This window comes from Vollenhovia emeryi, unplaced genomic scaffold (genome assembly GCF_000949405.1).
Source record: "Vollenhovia emeryi isolate VEMERY1.0 unplaced genomic scaffold, V.emery_V1.0 DF939287.1, whole genome shotgun sequence".
Taxonomy (NCBI): Eukaryota; Metazoa; Arthropoda; class Insecta; order Hymenoptera; family Formicidae; genus Vollenhovia; species Vollenhovia emeryi.
Genome location: NW_011967079.1, coordinates 240,528 through 254,809, shown reverse-complemented (window position 1 = coordinate 254,809; position 14,282 = coordinate 240,528). Strand labels below are relative to the sequence as shown.

General features: G+C 41.5%; 1 protein-coding gene across 1 annotated transcript in view; it reads left to right on the top strand.

Annotated features, from left to right (window-relative positions):
- The first annotated feature begins 908 nt into the window (after positions 1-908).
- The window catches only part of LOC105559184 (alpha-2A adrenergic receptor), a 59,382-nt gene continuing 46,008 nt past the window's right edge, over positions 909-14,282 (top strand). The window contains exons 1-2 of the mRNA XM_012007287.1: positions 909-1,030; positions 2,947-3,354. Of these exons, the coding sequence (XP_011862677.1) occupies positions 3,009-3,354 (346 nt within the window). The 5' untranslated portion in view covers positions 909-1,030; positions 2,947-3,008. The remainder of the gene's footprint in view (positions 1,031-2,946; positions 3,355-14,282) is intronic.

Genomic DNA, 14,282 nt, shown 5'->3' with positions numbered 1-14,282 from the left:
AATTTTATTTATTAACTTTTGCAGTTACTGCGACAATTATATAATAAAATTGAAATTTAAAAACTATCCTATCATAATCTCTTCGAGAGACAAACAATTTATAGCTTATTTATGTCAAATAAAAATTTATTTATTGTGTGTGTATAATGTAATGTTTTAAGTCAACTTTTTCTTTACTGTATCATTTAGGAATCTTGGTTTCTTTTAATTTTCCAGTTGTATCACTGATACGCATTGCGTATTAATTTTTACAGGCACCTTTCTCGACACTTCTTAAGAATTGTTTCATCCAAGTGACTTGCGTGCATTTTTCCATTCCAACAGTATTTATAAGAATAAGCAATTTTATTTTCTCCCTTTCGCGGTAAAAATATCCTGATGACATCAGTCTCGATGTTTGTCACTAGAATTTACCGCTCCCAAGTTTTGCGGAAAGATGTTCTCGTGAAAGTCCAAGAAATATAGTTTTAATGACATATCGCATTTCATGCGAAACCGTTTAACATTTTAGTGCCGGTATTTTCAGAATTAAGTTTTCGAGGAAGAAACTAGCGAGAGATGAAAAAAAAGACTATCGCATATAAATATGCGGGTATGTCATCGGTTTCCACTGGGAAGGTACAGAAAGTACGATGTCATCAATTATTTATTAATAAGACACTACATCTCGCGTGCATTTGATGCAAGGGGCGACGACGAAGGACGAACAGGTGTCCCGATGTGGGCAGGCCGTGCGGCAACGCTTGCGCGTCGCAATACTCTCGCCAGGGGTTGAGAAGCACCGGCGAGACAGCCGGTGGGGGTGGCGGTGGCGAAATGAAAGCCAGTGGGCTAGTAGTCCACGGCGAAGCAACCCCCGTGGATCGCGTTGTTCGCCCTTCGCGCTCGGTTCCGAGGTCGAGCCGCGGATCACTCGCCCGTCGCCACCCCCGACCTGTTATCAGAGACGCGCGCGTTTGAAACCACCGCGGAAAGCCCTTCGGGACCCCTCGAGTGTCCGTTCGCCATGGAGGAAAGTTCATCGAACAATGTGCGTCCCGATTCTGCGGTTTTCCGAAACATCCGACAAATTTTAGTTCCCCGAGTTTCCGTTAACTCCACTTGCTCAATTGAAATTCCGGAAACTGCGAAAATTCCAGAACCTGCAGCGTTTCCGAATTTTCGTAAATTTCGTTAAAGTCATTTTCTTCGTTTCATTTATTCTAGCAATTTTTGTCCTTAAAATTTGCATCTTCTTCTCGATGAAAAAAATTTGTTTCGTCAGTAAACTCGTTTTTAAAAAATTTTTTAAATATCGTATAGAAATTGTAACATTTCAGAACTGTCAATTTCTTAAAGTTTGGAATCATTGCAACTTTTTATTTAAAAAATCTTTGAAAAAGTTTATTTGAGTTTTAATCGATTTTTATTATTTGAATTTCTAAGACTAGAGATTCCAAGATCTCAAAGTCCTAGTTGAATTCCTTGAAATTCACTTTTCATTGATTTAATCTATTTTAACAGTTTCGCTCATTTTCTCCAATCTTGAGAAAGATTCACCAAAAAGTTTTAATTGCTGAAAAATTTCCATTAAATCTACTGAAATTTTCTTAATTTAAATTTCCTAAATTATAAAAATTACAGATTATTAAGGCCTTCATAAACTTCCTGGAACTTGTTTTATCGATTTAATCTTATTTCTTTTATCTTATTTCAGCAATTTACTCCAAGTTCTTACATTTCGAAAAGAATCCTTAAAAATTTTCTGTTTTACGTGCTTACCGACTTTCTTGTTTTCAATTTCCTTAAAGAACACCCGTTAAAACTCCAATATCTCCGATCCTCGAAACTGCTGAAACTTGGCGATTTATCACAAATTTTTGAATCTTTAAGCCATTAGCTATTCCCCATTTGGCTCTCGACATCCACACGGACCATGAATCAACCCGAGACACACGAAACGCCTGTAAATCCAAGATTTTTCGAGATTATCGACACGATCGAAAATCACGGCAGATTAATTGCAGGAAAATTGCAAAGTACGCTCATATAACTATGGCGATAATATTCGCGAATCCCCCCTTTAAGCGATCCGCTCTTCGATGTAACCTGTTGAACACGTAATCCTCGCTTTCCATCGATATATCATCCGGTATATCGGATCAGTCGCATCGATGAAATTGAATCGGTATCGATACTCGTAATTCGCCGAAGACGCAGCCGGAATGGCCTCTTCCGTCTTCGGGGAGGGTCTTCTTCCAGAAAATATTCTGCAATCTTACCGTCCTGCACCGAGGAAAAATAATTGACCCCTGCTCTCGAGGAAAATATTTCAGGATTTCGAACGCGCAATCTACGAGAGCTGTATGACATTTTTAAGTCATTGAGTTATCGTAGAATTCTCTCAGGTCATCGGATCCTTTATTCACTCGTGCCTCTACGTTTCGATTCTCGGATATCCTCGAATTTCTATACCCAACTCGACTTTTAAAACTGCGAATCTTGGTACCTTCGGATACTCTCGCAGTCTATCTTCGGATTTTCTAGAGCCACCGATTTTTAATTTGCCACATTCTTAACTCGGGGCAAGTTTCAACGTAAAATTTTTGTTTCGCTCAAAATTTTATTCCGCAAATTCCTGACATTCTAAATTTTCCGTTTTCAATATCCCGCTTCCCCGGGCTCTTCGTTCCGCGAATATTTGATTCTTAAAATATTTCATTTTGTTCCTGGCCAGAGACTCGAATCCCTTCTCAAATCCCGCAGTGCCGGTGACGTCGTTTAATTAGGTTATTTAACCGGATCGTACGTATCCCTTGTAAATCCTCGTTCCCTCCGTTTAACGAGTCCTCAAGCCCTCCAATATATTCCCGGCCATTAATCTTGAAATGAGCCGCCGTTACTCCGACAAGTCTCGACCTCCGAGAGCTCGGTATCCTACGACGATTCTGAATGGTGCGCTTTCAGGTGCGGGTTCCCCGCGTGCCGTGAAAGTGCGTGCCTCGGCGGATGAGAGTTTCGACTGAGCGATGACGACATCGACGACCGCGCGGGTCGTCCTGACGGATTCTTATGATTACTCGTTGACCCTGTGGGATGCCGGCACTACGAACAGCAGCGAGCTCGACCTGGAGACGACGAGCGCCGGTCCCGCCGAAGGGCAGGGCGACACGGAGGAGCTCAACAATTGGTGGGCGATGCTGGCGCTCGTACTGGTTCTGGGCACTGCCGCGGGGAATATCCTGGTGTGCCTGGCGATCACCTGGGAGCGGCGGTTGCAAAATGTTACTAATTATTTCCTGATGAGCCTGGCCATCACGGATCTTATGGTCGCCATCCTGGTGATGCCGCTGGGGATCCTCACGCTCGTCCGCGGTGAGTTTGCCAAGATATGGCTTACATAAAGTGCGCGAGCGGACGAGTCCCCGGGAGTTCGTAAAAGGACGAGTCTCGGCGGCGGGACTGTAAATTCGCGATTCACAAAGGAGGCATAAAGTATTTCGTACAACATTTGCCGGTATTTAAAATTCGCGTATATGTTATTGTCGCTGCACAAGAAAAAAAGAAAATTCTTCTTTTGAAAATAGGTTTGGTTTTCACGTGAAAATCTTGAAATGAGATCATATCGAGTTGACGAAAGAAAACTTACTTGAATGAAGCAATTTTATCTACGTCAATCTATTTATAATACATTTAAAAATCGAAGATTATAATGAATGAAATAATTCTATTGTCAAAATAATTACATTGTGTTCTGGAAGTAACAATTATGGTATTTAAATAAGACTGTAATATCGTTTGAATGTAAAATTATTAAATGCTTCTAAGAAGATTGTAGACTGTTGTGTATGCACAAAATAATGAATTTGAGCATATAAGAATTGACCTGACGCTTATTTCTTTTTCTGTGCATTTAATTCGACAGAGATACACGGAGAGAATTTTCACTTAAAGTTCATCTTGAAAATCATGTAATCCTGGGACAACGCGGCATTTCGAAGAATTTAATGAGTTTTTGAAATTTAACATTTTACTAGTAATTACACTTAGTACACAGAAAAGAAGAATATTCTTCTTTTGAAAATACGTTTAGTTTCAACGTTAAAAGTCTTGAAATGAGATTATATTGCGTTGACGGAAGAAAACTTACTTGAATCAAGCAATCAAGAAAAATATATTATTTAAGAATAATTTTCTTGAGTGGAAATAATATTGGATAAAAATTATACTTAGACAGAAAAGAATATTCTTCTTTTGAAAATATGTTTAGTTTCAACGTGAAAGTCTTGAAATGAAATTATATTGAGTTGAAGAAAGAAAACTTACTTGAATCAAGCAATCAAGAAAAATATATGCTTATTATTTAAGAATAATTTTCTTGAGTGGAAATAACATTGAATAAAAAGTTACATATTTTCAAATCGAAGATTATAATGAATGAAATGAACTCTATTGTCAAAATAATTATATTGTGTTCTTGAAGTAACAATTATGATATTTAAATAAGACTGTAATATCGTTTGAATGTAAAATTAATGCTTCTAAGAAGATTGTAAACTGTTGCGTATGCACAAAACAATGAACGCGTTAATTTGAGCATATAAGAATTGATCTGACGCTAATTTTTTCTATGTGGAAATTTAATTTAACAATATTACAATTTACAAAATGTTAAAAATAAGAAATCGACGAGTAATGATTTCCCGGTGTCCCGAATGAAAGTGTTGCGTACCTATTCCGAGCAATTCAAGGGACACGAGGGGACGTGAATCGCGCAAGGGCGCGTAAGGACGAGCATTTATCATCGGTATTACCGCATCTTTGGCGGGACTGAAACGAGCGAGGATAAGAAATTTCCCAGCGTTCCGAATGAAATGCTAACTGTCCGAGAACCGAAATAGTCGCCTGTAACGAAAAGCCGACGAGTAAAAGAGCGCTATTTACCGGCTATTTCGAGCAATTCGAGAAGAGAAAAGGGCGTGGAATCCGCGTAAGAGCGCTATTTACCGCCGATATTACCGTGTCCACATTCGCCGGAGAGGTCGGGACGGAGGAGCCGAACTTTCCCAGCGTTTCCGAATGAAACGCCACTCCGCCTGTTCCGAGCGGTATGCGGGGGTGGAAATCGCGTAGAGACGTGCGCGAGGATCCCATTTATCTATATTTGTGCAAGCTGGGGAAGCGAAGGGGTTAAATTTCGTAACTTTCCGAACGAATTGTTGCCCGTAAACGTGACAGTGACGCAGAAGGAAGAAGCCGTAGACCCACAGCTATTTCCGGTAATTCAGAGCGAGGGTGGACGAATTCGCGCTGGCTCGTACATAAGGGTAGCTATTTATTGCCGAACAATGTTGTGCCCATATTTACCTACGGGACCTAAAATAAAACGGTCGAGGCGTAACCCCACGCGGGATTCTGAATAAAACGCCGCCCGCCACCCCCGAGCGATTTCGGGCGGGGGCGGAAACGGGAGGTGCGAAAATGTCAGGGGCGCGTGTAAACCGCGCTGTTTTATCGCCAATGTTATTACGCTCGTATCTGAAAAATCTATAACGGAAGGGCCGAGAGTTTCCCGCCGATGTTCTCAATGAAATATCGCCCGCCCGCGAGAGAATCGGCGGATCCCGGGCGAGGATACCGGCTGACCTGCCCGGGCGATTTGCGAAGGGAGCGAGGCTCGGCTGAGAGCCGCCAGTTATCGCCGACGTGTCCGAAAAGGAAGGGGTTAAAAATCTGCGAACGTCCCGAAGTGAAACGTCAGCTGTCGGGGGGGGGGGGGAAGGGTGAGAATTGAGCCGGAAAGAAAAAGCCGGTGCTATTCGCGGAATGGCGCTCGCTATTTCGAGCGATTTGGGGCGGCGGGCGCGGGCGGAATTGGCGTAAGGGCGCATAAACCGCGCTATTTATCGCCGACATTACCCCGGGCTCGCATCGGTCTTCTCGCGTGATAGGTGGCTCGCTTTTACGAGTCGCTCCCGAGGAGCTCAAGGCTCTTTGTTGGCCGAAACGAGCGCGCTTATGCATAATGGATCACCCGCTGGCGAGCGACCGGTGTGATGCTTACTTGATACTTGTATCGCAATACGACGAGTGCAGCTGGCGGCGGGACCTCCGTGTCTGCACGCCGGGAGAGAAAATTGATTGCGAGAAAAAGACGCCGTGTGGGACAAAACCGGGAACCGTGGCCCAGTGGACAGGGACCTTCCCCGTACGAAAGACAGAAGCGCGTTATTTCCATCGTCTCTGGCATTCGGCAATAATTCTCTGTCAATTTTCATTAATTTATTCTTGCAAATTGAACGTCACTGCAATATCAAACGCTATCTGAATAAACGCATGCTCAATTCAATATGAATATCTTGAAAATTTGGAATTTGATTTGTGGAATGAATATTGACACGTTTTAAAAGCCAAATAATAACTTTTCTGATAATTAATAATAATAATCCCTCGTAAATCCGCGATTCATAATTTCGCAAATAATGACTCGCTGTTGTCCCTATTACATTCGTCATCTCTGCTAATTTGCTATTAGAAAAGCGCAATTTATTTACTTGACTGCACGTCGTTGACAATGCAGCGGTAATATTGAATTTCAAAAACAATAAAAATCAGTGAACAACGTTATATATTGGTGTACTGTTGGAATTGCAAACTCTTCCGGAGTCAAAAGGCACGAAATAACCTATCGATTAAAACCGATAAATAGTCAAGTTTAACGGAAAACAAATTAATTCATAAACGTAATGGCGGAAATCTCATGGAGGCTCAATTGAAGAATCTCCGCTGAATTAAAGCACGTTTAATCGCGAATCGCAATTTCTCGGCACGACTTGCGGTTGCGTTAAACGACGACTTAATTTAGCCCAAGTGGGGTCAAATATAGACCGCGGCCCACAAAGGAAAGACGGCGGGCGTGCACGGGAGAAATGAACAGAGAAACGGAGGATCGATGCGCAGAAATAACACGCACTCACGGGATTCGCCGCTTTAATTTCCCCTCGGGGAGGAAAGGATTCGTGTCCTGTGTCGGTCAATCACGGCCACCGTTTCTGCTATTGCCGTTTCAAGGATCCCTGTAACCTTCTGTACTTGCCCTGTATCGAATCGTTAAATTAGAAATATCGATCCTCTATTTTCAGATCGTTTCCGAAGAACCGAGCTATGTACAACTGAAGAGACATATATCTCCAGTTCTTTGCAGGGGACGAGTTCAAAGATAGTCGTAGAAATTGTTCAAAAGTTCGAGGCTCGAAAGGCACGTAAATAAGGGCGATTAAAAAACGTAAAAAAAAATTTCGTAACTCGCGTATCCCGTAAAATTGCGACGAGGTAAGTTCTGGAGATTATGAAAATTTGAAGAGTGAAAAATTCGCGAAACCGCGGATTCATTAGCAAGGAAATAGACTTCAAGATGACGGTTCTTAATGAGCGCACAGAGAAGGACGGAGTCGGATCAAATGGAATATTCATCAGGTATAATTATTCGTTCGCCGAGAGAAACTTTAGGAGAGATCGGCCGATTAAGCGTGGATAGCGACAGCTTCGAGAGAAGGTGTATCGCTCGTTTCCCGCGGGACCGAGGGAAAAAGGATTTTGGAATCTCGACGCCGCGAAAGTCAGCGTTCTCCAAAGATTTATCGATTCCATATTTTATAGTAATTCCACATTTTTTTTTAGACGAAGAGTCTACGGATTAAAAAAGAACCTCGGCACAAGAGAAGCTAAAAGTCTCGAGACATTTTAATGGCCTCATTATTGAGACCGTTAAAGCGTGTAATTAAAAAATGTTACGTTATTAATTTTATTTGTGCATATAAATAAGTAAAATAAATAATTTAAGAATCTTACAAAGCACCAAGACTTTTATGTAAGTAATTTATTTGCTCAGTGTGGGGAAAAAATTTAATAAATTATCAAAATTAATAAAGAAGGCTATGAGAGTCGAGGGCGGGTGGTCGCACGCAAATGATGTTTCGAAAATAAATACTACATAATAAAGTTAGAATCGGATGTTGAGACAATAAAATCGTATAATATTACATTCGTACGTTTCGCCCCTTTTTTTGGGGGGGGGGGGAACATCTTCAGCGCAAATAAATTAAAATAATAAACATGAGTCAATTAAATAAAAATATACGTTGGCGATTAAAAGTAATAATTGATGTCATTTAGTAAATTGAAAGTTTCATTCCCATTCTTCTAAGATATCCAAGTGTTGGGCGTTCTTGATATAATTAATAAATTATTTCCTTCAGCAGACGTGATAAATCAAACTTTATGGCTAAAGTTTGATGAATGGTGCGAGTTAATTAATTCCATAACGTCAACGAGAGGAGGAATTTGAAGGGACAAGAGACGCGAATTGATTTCCGGTGACAAGATGTGATCCCAGCAAATGTATACTCTGGTTAAACTGTTCCCAGTCGGTAGGACACGCATGGAAATACGGTTAATTGTAAGTGTCCTGTCGACGGGACACGTCTGCGCGTACCGTCAGCTCAGCCGCCCGAACTAACGAACGGAATGAGACTGAAACGTGTCCCTAACTTCATTATGCACGAGGAGCTTTAATATGGTTACGCGAGACATGTCGGCGCCTCCTCACGCGACTGCTAGTATGCCGATAATAGCGAAAGATTGCTTCCCTCTCCGGGGAAAAAAAGGGAGCGCGTACTTTAATTTGCTACTTATATGGTTTTTTTTAAGGGGTCAGTCCACTTTAACGGCTCAAAAACTATGCTTACCTTTAACAATTTTTCTCACAGTAAATACACCATACAATGAAATCAATCTTTATGGGATTTTTCGGGCACTCTTAAATAACACCAAAAAAAATTGTTTCATAATTTAAACAATTTTTTAATCAAGCGTTTTCTACACCGTTCGAATGGAGTGTAAAAAAAGATGCAAGTTCGCTGCGTTGACGACTTTTATCATTCAGGCTTACCTGAAACAAACAATCAAAAAGATTCTTAAACTATATGAGTGTCGCCATGTCCCGAACCTCAATTAAGAATTTTCTTATTTTTAAATAAAAATTATTTTTTATTTAAAATTAAGAAAATTCTTATATTATAATCAAATAATTTTTATTTAAAAATAAGAAAATTCTTAATTGAGATTCGGTACATAGCGACACTCATATATGTAGATTAAGAATCTTTTTGATTGTTTGTTTCAGGTAAGCCTGAACGATAAAAGCTATCAACGCAGCGGACTTGCATCTTTTTTGACACGCCATTCGAACGGTGCAAAAAACGCTTGATTAAAGAATTGTTTAAATTATGACAGAAATATTTTTGTGTTATTTAAGAGTGCCCTAGTAAACCCCCAAAAGATTGATTTTATTGACGGTGCGAGTTAATTAATCCCATAACGTCAACGAGAGGAGGAATTTGAAGGGGCAAGAGACGCGAATTGATTTCCGGTGACAAGATGTGATAAAAAAATTGTTAAAGATAAGCATAGTTTTTGGGCCGTTAAAATGGAATGACCCCTTAAGCTAATCGATAAAAGGACGGATTATCGATTATCGAAATTTTCCATTTTTTTTTTACCAGCGCACCTGCGTTAACAGCCGATATTAAGCGATAACTCGCGTAATTAATAACACGGAATACCTATTAATACCTAATTAACATAACGTATCGATTATTCGCAATTAATTGGAAGCTCCTCGTTGAAGCTGCATTTACTTTCTTTCGACGAAATTGCGTGTGTATGTGATGTTACATTGAAAATGCGTGCTATATTAGCGGAACTCACGCCTATCGTAACTTTTTCATTCCTGTTCTCCCTAATTAGTATTAATTGTCCTGAGCTGTTTTATTATAAAAACTTATGTCATTTGCGTGCAAAGTGTCATTACGTAAGCTTTGTAACATCCCTTTTATGAAAACATTTATTCAAATGATGAAAGGAAAACAGTAAAGGAATGTCTAACTGTCGTGAATCTCTCACTACTTCGGGGAGACGTGCCTGATCAAGTTGGCTCTTTACTACTTGAACATCTTCCGCGACGTCTGACTACAACAGACGTCGATTACCCGAGCAATGTCTGACTTCAGCAGCTCCTTTATCTACTCCAATAACTGAATTATTTCGCAAAAGACGATGTCAAATTGTTACTGCGATATGTAATACGTTTGACTTGCGTCGATATTTATGAAAGCTGATAAACACGTTGCGTCAACGGGATCTCGTTAGTCGGTCGATAATGGACCGTTTAATTAGGGGGCGGTTCTTGTGGATGGCCTATGGTGACAATCCTGCATTCCAACATATCGGATATGCATACACGGTTGTTATATAACGATAGATTATCTGTAGACTGCGTTCAGCGAATTAAGAAATTAATTAATTTTACCGTAACAATTTTTAATAACTTGCGCCTAAAATCAGTGCATAAAAGGCTAATTATATTATTCGCCAAATTAAAAGATTGTCCCCCAATGAAGTCTCTTTATATCCTTTTCTGAAAAACATCAAGATTCAAAGCAACAATTAATTATTAGAAATATGTTTAAGATTAAAAGAGATGACAAGTTCTCATCCTTTTATAATAAAAGTTCATTTCCGGTTATAACGTGTTTATGACATGATTAAAATTTCCATTAAATATTAAACAAAGACGGCTCTCCAAAGAATGAAGTTGATGCAAAAAGTTGCAAGCTCTCTCGATTCTAAAAATATGTCTAAATGAAAAATGAAAGGTCATGTAAAAAAAGATTGTGTCCGCAGTAACAAGCAGGCAGAATCTTTTTAATAAACTCCCCACGTGGAGGGTATCACATCGAAAAATCTCTCTGATCGAAAAATCCAGTATGTAAAAAAAAATCTGGTCGCACTAAAAATCATAACTCTCGGAGTACGTTGCGTATCAAACACACAATAAAACATGCAGAACCCATATTAAGCCCGAATAAATTTCTTATGTACTTTTGGGATTCGACGCCTAAATTTTTAAACGATACAACTGCAAATCCGACACAGCGATTGGTGCATTTAAGTACATTTTTCCATCTTCTCGATATCAATACTTTCTCAGAGGTCGTGGATATTTAATTCGGAAAGCACGTGCCCCGCAATTTTCCCCAAGTCCAGTGCTTGATAAATTAAGCAAAAATAAAGTGAGAAAGTGGCGTTTTCGGCGGCGCGGCTTTCTTGAGATTTCGCGCCTTTCTCCAATTCGCGCTGGGGGGAGAAAAACGGAACAATGCGGCGATCGATCTCTCGAATGAATACCAAGCGAAATGTTTGCGCGAACTCTTGAGGGGGCTCACCGCTAAAAAGAAAGGGAGGGTGGGAAAGTGAGAGAATTTGAAACGCAGGACCTATCGACTCGCATTTTGTCGCGACAGCTTTTGTCAGCGCGAGGTGTGAACGTGATAGGTCGGATCATTGCGAATCACCCGGTGTGTGTACAGGCTGCCACTCGAGATATCTTGGCTTATCCACTTGTACTTCGCGCGCTATGGCAGATCGATAGTGCCAATTTACTCCCCCCCCCCTCCCCTCCCCCGTGCACTCTCCCCTCGCTCTATTTTGCATATCCGGTGCGAATTTTCGCCCCGGATTTAACTCTTTGAGGCACGATAGTACGATAAACTAGAGTAGTTCGATTTTAATGGTATACTCGAATTTCCGAGTATTCCTATATCCGGGTGGAATTCGATTTGCTGGTCTTTCCACGGTTATTGTAGATCGCATCCATTTCGCTCGTCACGTATGTGAAGTTGCAAACTTTTACAACCGCAAGAGGCAAGACACAATAGACAAATTCCGCGCAGAAATAACGAACGAGAGATATTTTTCTTTTATCTTACGAAACGTATAGAGGTGGGCAGAATAGTTGGAACGCGTTTTAAAATGAGTTTAGGAACATCTCGATTCAGGTTTACGCTCCGAAGCATTTTCTCTGGGGAAAATTTTACTCGAAAAATAGATTGAAAACGCTCAAAATGGTTTTGGAATGGCCATCGAGTAAAATATTCCTCGGAGAAGATTTTCGAACCCAAAAACCTGTTGCAATTATTCTACCCATCGCTGTACAATGTATCAACTTGTACAAATTTTTTAAACATATTTATTGCCTTCAAAATAGGATGCTTTTAGACGCAAAGAGCACATTGTAGTTTAGACTTGAGAAACGACTGGTAATTGCAAGACCGCGTGCGTAGTACAGTGATGGACAGACTAGTTGCGGCACGTTTTTGGGATTACGTTCCAAAATCTTCTTTTCCGAGGAATATTTTATTCGTTGGCCATTCCGAAACCATTTCGAACGTTTTCAGTCTATTTCTGAAGTAGAGTTTTCCTCGGAGAAAATGTTTCGGATCGTAAACCTGAATCTAAATGTGCGTTTCTAAACTAACTAAAAGAAACAGTGTCGCAACCATATTCTGTCCATCACTGTACATTATACAATCGTTGTACAATAATCGTGCGTTGTCGACGAAGTTTTTACAGCGTTTTTATTCGCTTATATAAAACCGAATGTTTCTAGACGCAAAGAGCACATTGCGGACTAGGCGTCATGAAAGCGAAGAACACACATTCGACTCGCTCTCAAATAATAAAAACCAAAAAAAATGTCTAAATGAAGAAAATGTGGAAGAAGTTGGAACGAAGTAAATGTACAATTAAAAGTTTCGATCTCGCGGTTGTTCAACGTGGGAATTCTTTTCGCAAGACAAACGCAAGAATCGCGGGGGCGAAGGGGACGTCCGGGGAAGCGTTGATTACGACAATTATTTGTACTATAATTGCTTATCTCACCAGGCGAACGCCTTTAACTGCCAATCCCACGAATTCTGTACGTGTAAGCGCCGTGGATTTAATTAACTGTTTTAGAACCTCGGGGGCGCTCCGGCAAACTTTAACTTCCGACATTCTGGTAAACAGAAAAAAAGGGGGGAGAGATTCAAGGATGCTCTCCCGTGCTGCTGTAACGGATAGTTCGTAGGGTAGCTTATCGCCTCGGATACTGAACGCCTACAATCTCCTCCTCGAGTCCCGGATTCCGCAGCCGATAACGGAAACTTGCTCCTCTACAAATCCTCGATAACCTACGAGAGAGAGCGAGAGCGAGAACGAGAGAGGGAGAGGGGGAGAGAGAGAGAGAGAGAGAGAGAGAGAAAGAGAGAGAGAGAGAGAGAGAGAGAGAGAGAGAGAGAGCTCATTATCTCGGCTGCTAGAACGCCTTTCCGGAGATTCTCGTATTCCGACTCGCGCGAACGATCGATTCATAATCGAGCCGATGTACAAGCCCGCGTTTTACACCGTTCCATTGATACCCGCAATTAATTCGGCGGAGAATGTTTATCGCGCGACTCGTTGCAAAATCTCGATAAATTCAATTAGCGATTATGTAAATGCGGGAAAATGCGCGACGATTACGCACGCACGGTCGGCGACGTAACTCCGCGCGCAATAAATTTAGAATATCTATCTCTTTCTCTCCGAGAACAGGACGTTCGGGGATTTGAAATTAATTCGAGGAGGCTGTCGAGCGTATGTGCAAGACAGGATATACAGTGCTAATGCACGAAGAGTTAGAAAGTCGCGCGCTTTTCAAACGTGCCACGATCCGCGTGCAACTTCAGATGGCTAAGCATTAATGACGCCGCGTGTATACCGCCGCGTACGGCGGATTCTAATTTCAGATAGAAATTCGATATTTCCACGAAAATGTTCTCTCTTTTCTTTTACACGTTTGTATACGCGCTTTGCCGTTCGCGCGGATAAGCAACTCGAGGCTTCTCCCGGCGATTCTCGGCAAGGACAATTTTGTCCCTCCGACGGGGGTTCTTTCTCCCGTACAGGCGGCGAGACGGATCGGTCCGACGAAACTTTCGTCGTTCGCTCTTCGGGTTTTTTTTTACGGCCGGGAGTTCACGCGACAATCTGAGAAACGTAGCTTTTACGCCTGATAACGCGGAATCGTCGCGATTCCGCGTATAATAAACACACACACACACACACACACACACACACCACGTCCGACGGATAACAATTCCCCCGCGGTCCCCGGAAACCAGGAAAGACTCGCGCGATGTCGTGCTACAATACGCTAAAATCACGTTCGCGTCGAGAGGGCAAATAGCGCGGCGTAATCACAGGACTCAATTCCATGTCTATGGCATCGAAACCGAGATTATATACCCCCGCCTCGACTGGTATTTATCAAGGGGCGAGAGAGCGAGAGAGCGCGCGCGCGCGAGAGAGAGAGAGAGAGAGAGAGAGAGAGAGAGAGAGAGAGAGAGAGAGAGAGAGAGAGAGAGAGAGAGAGAGAGAGAGAG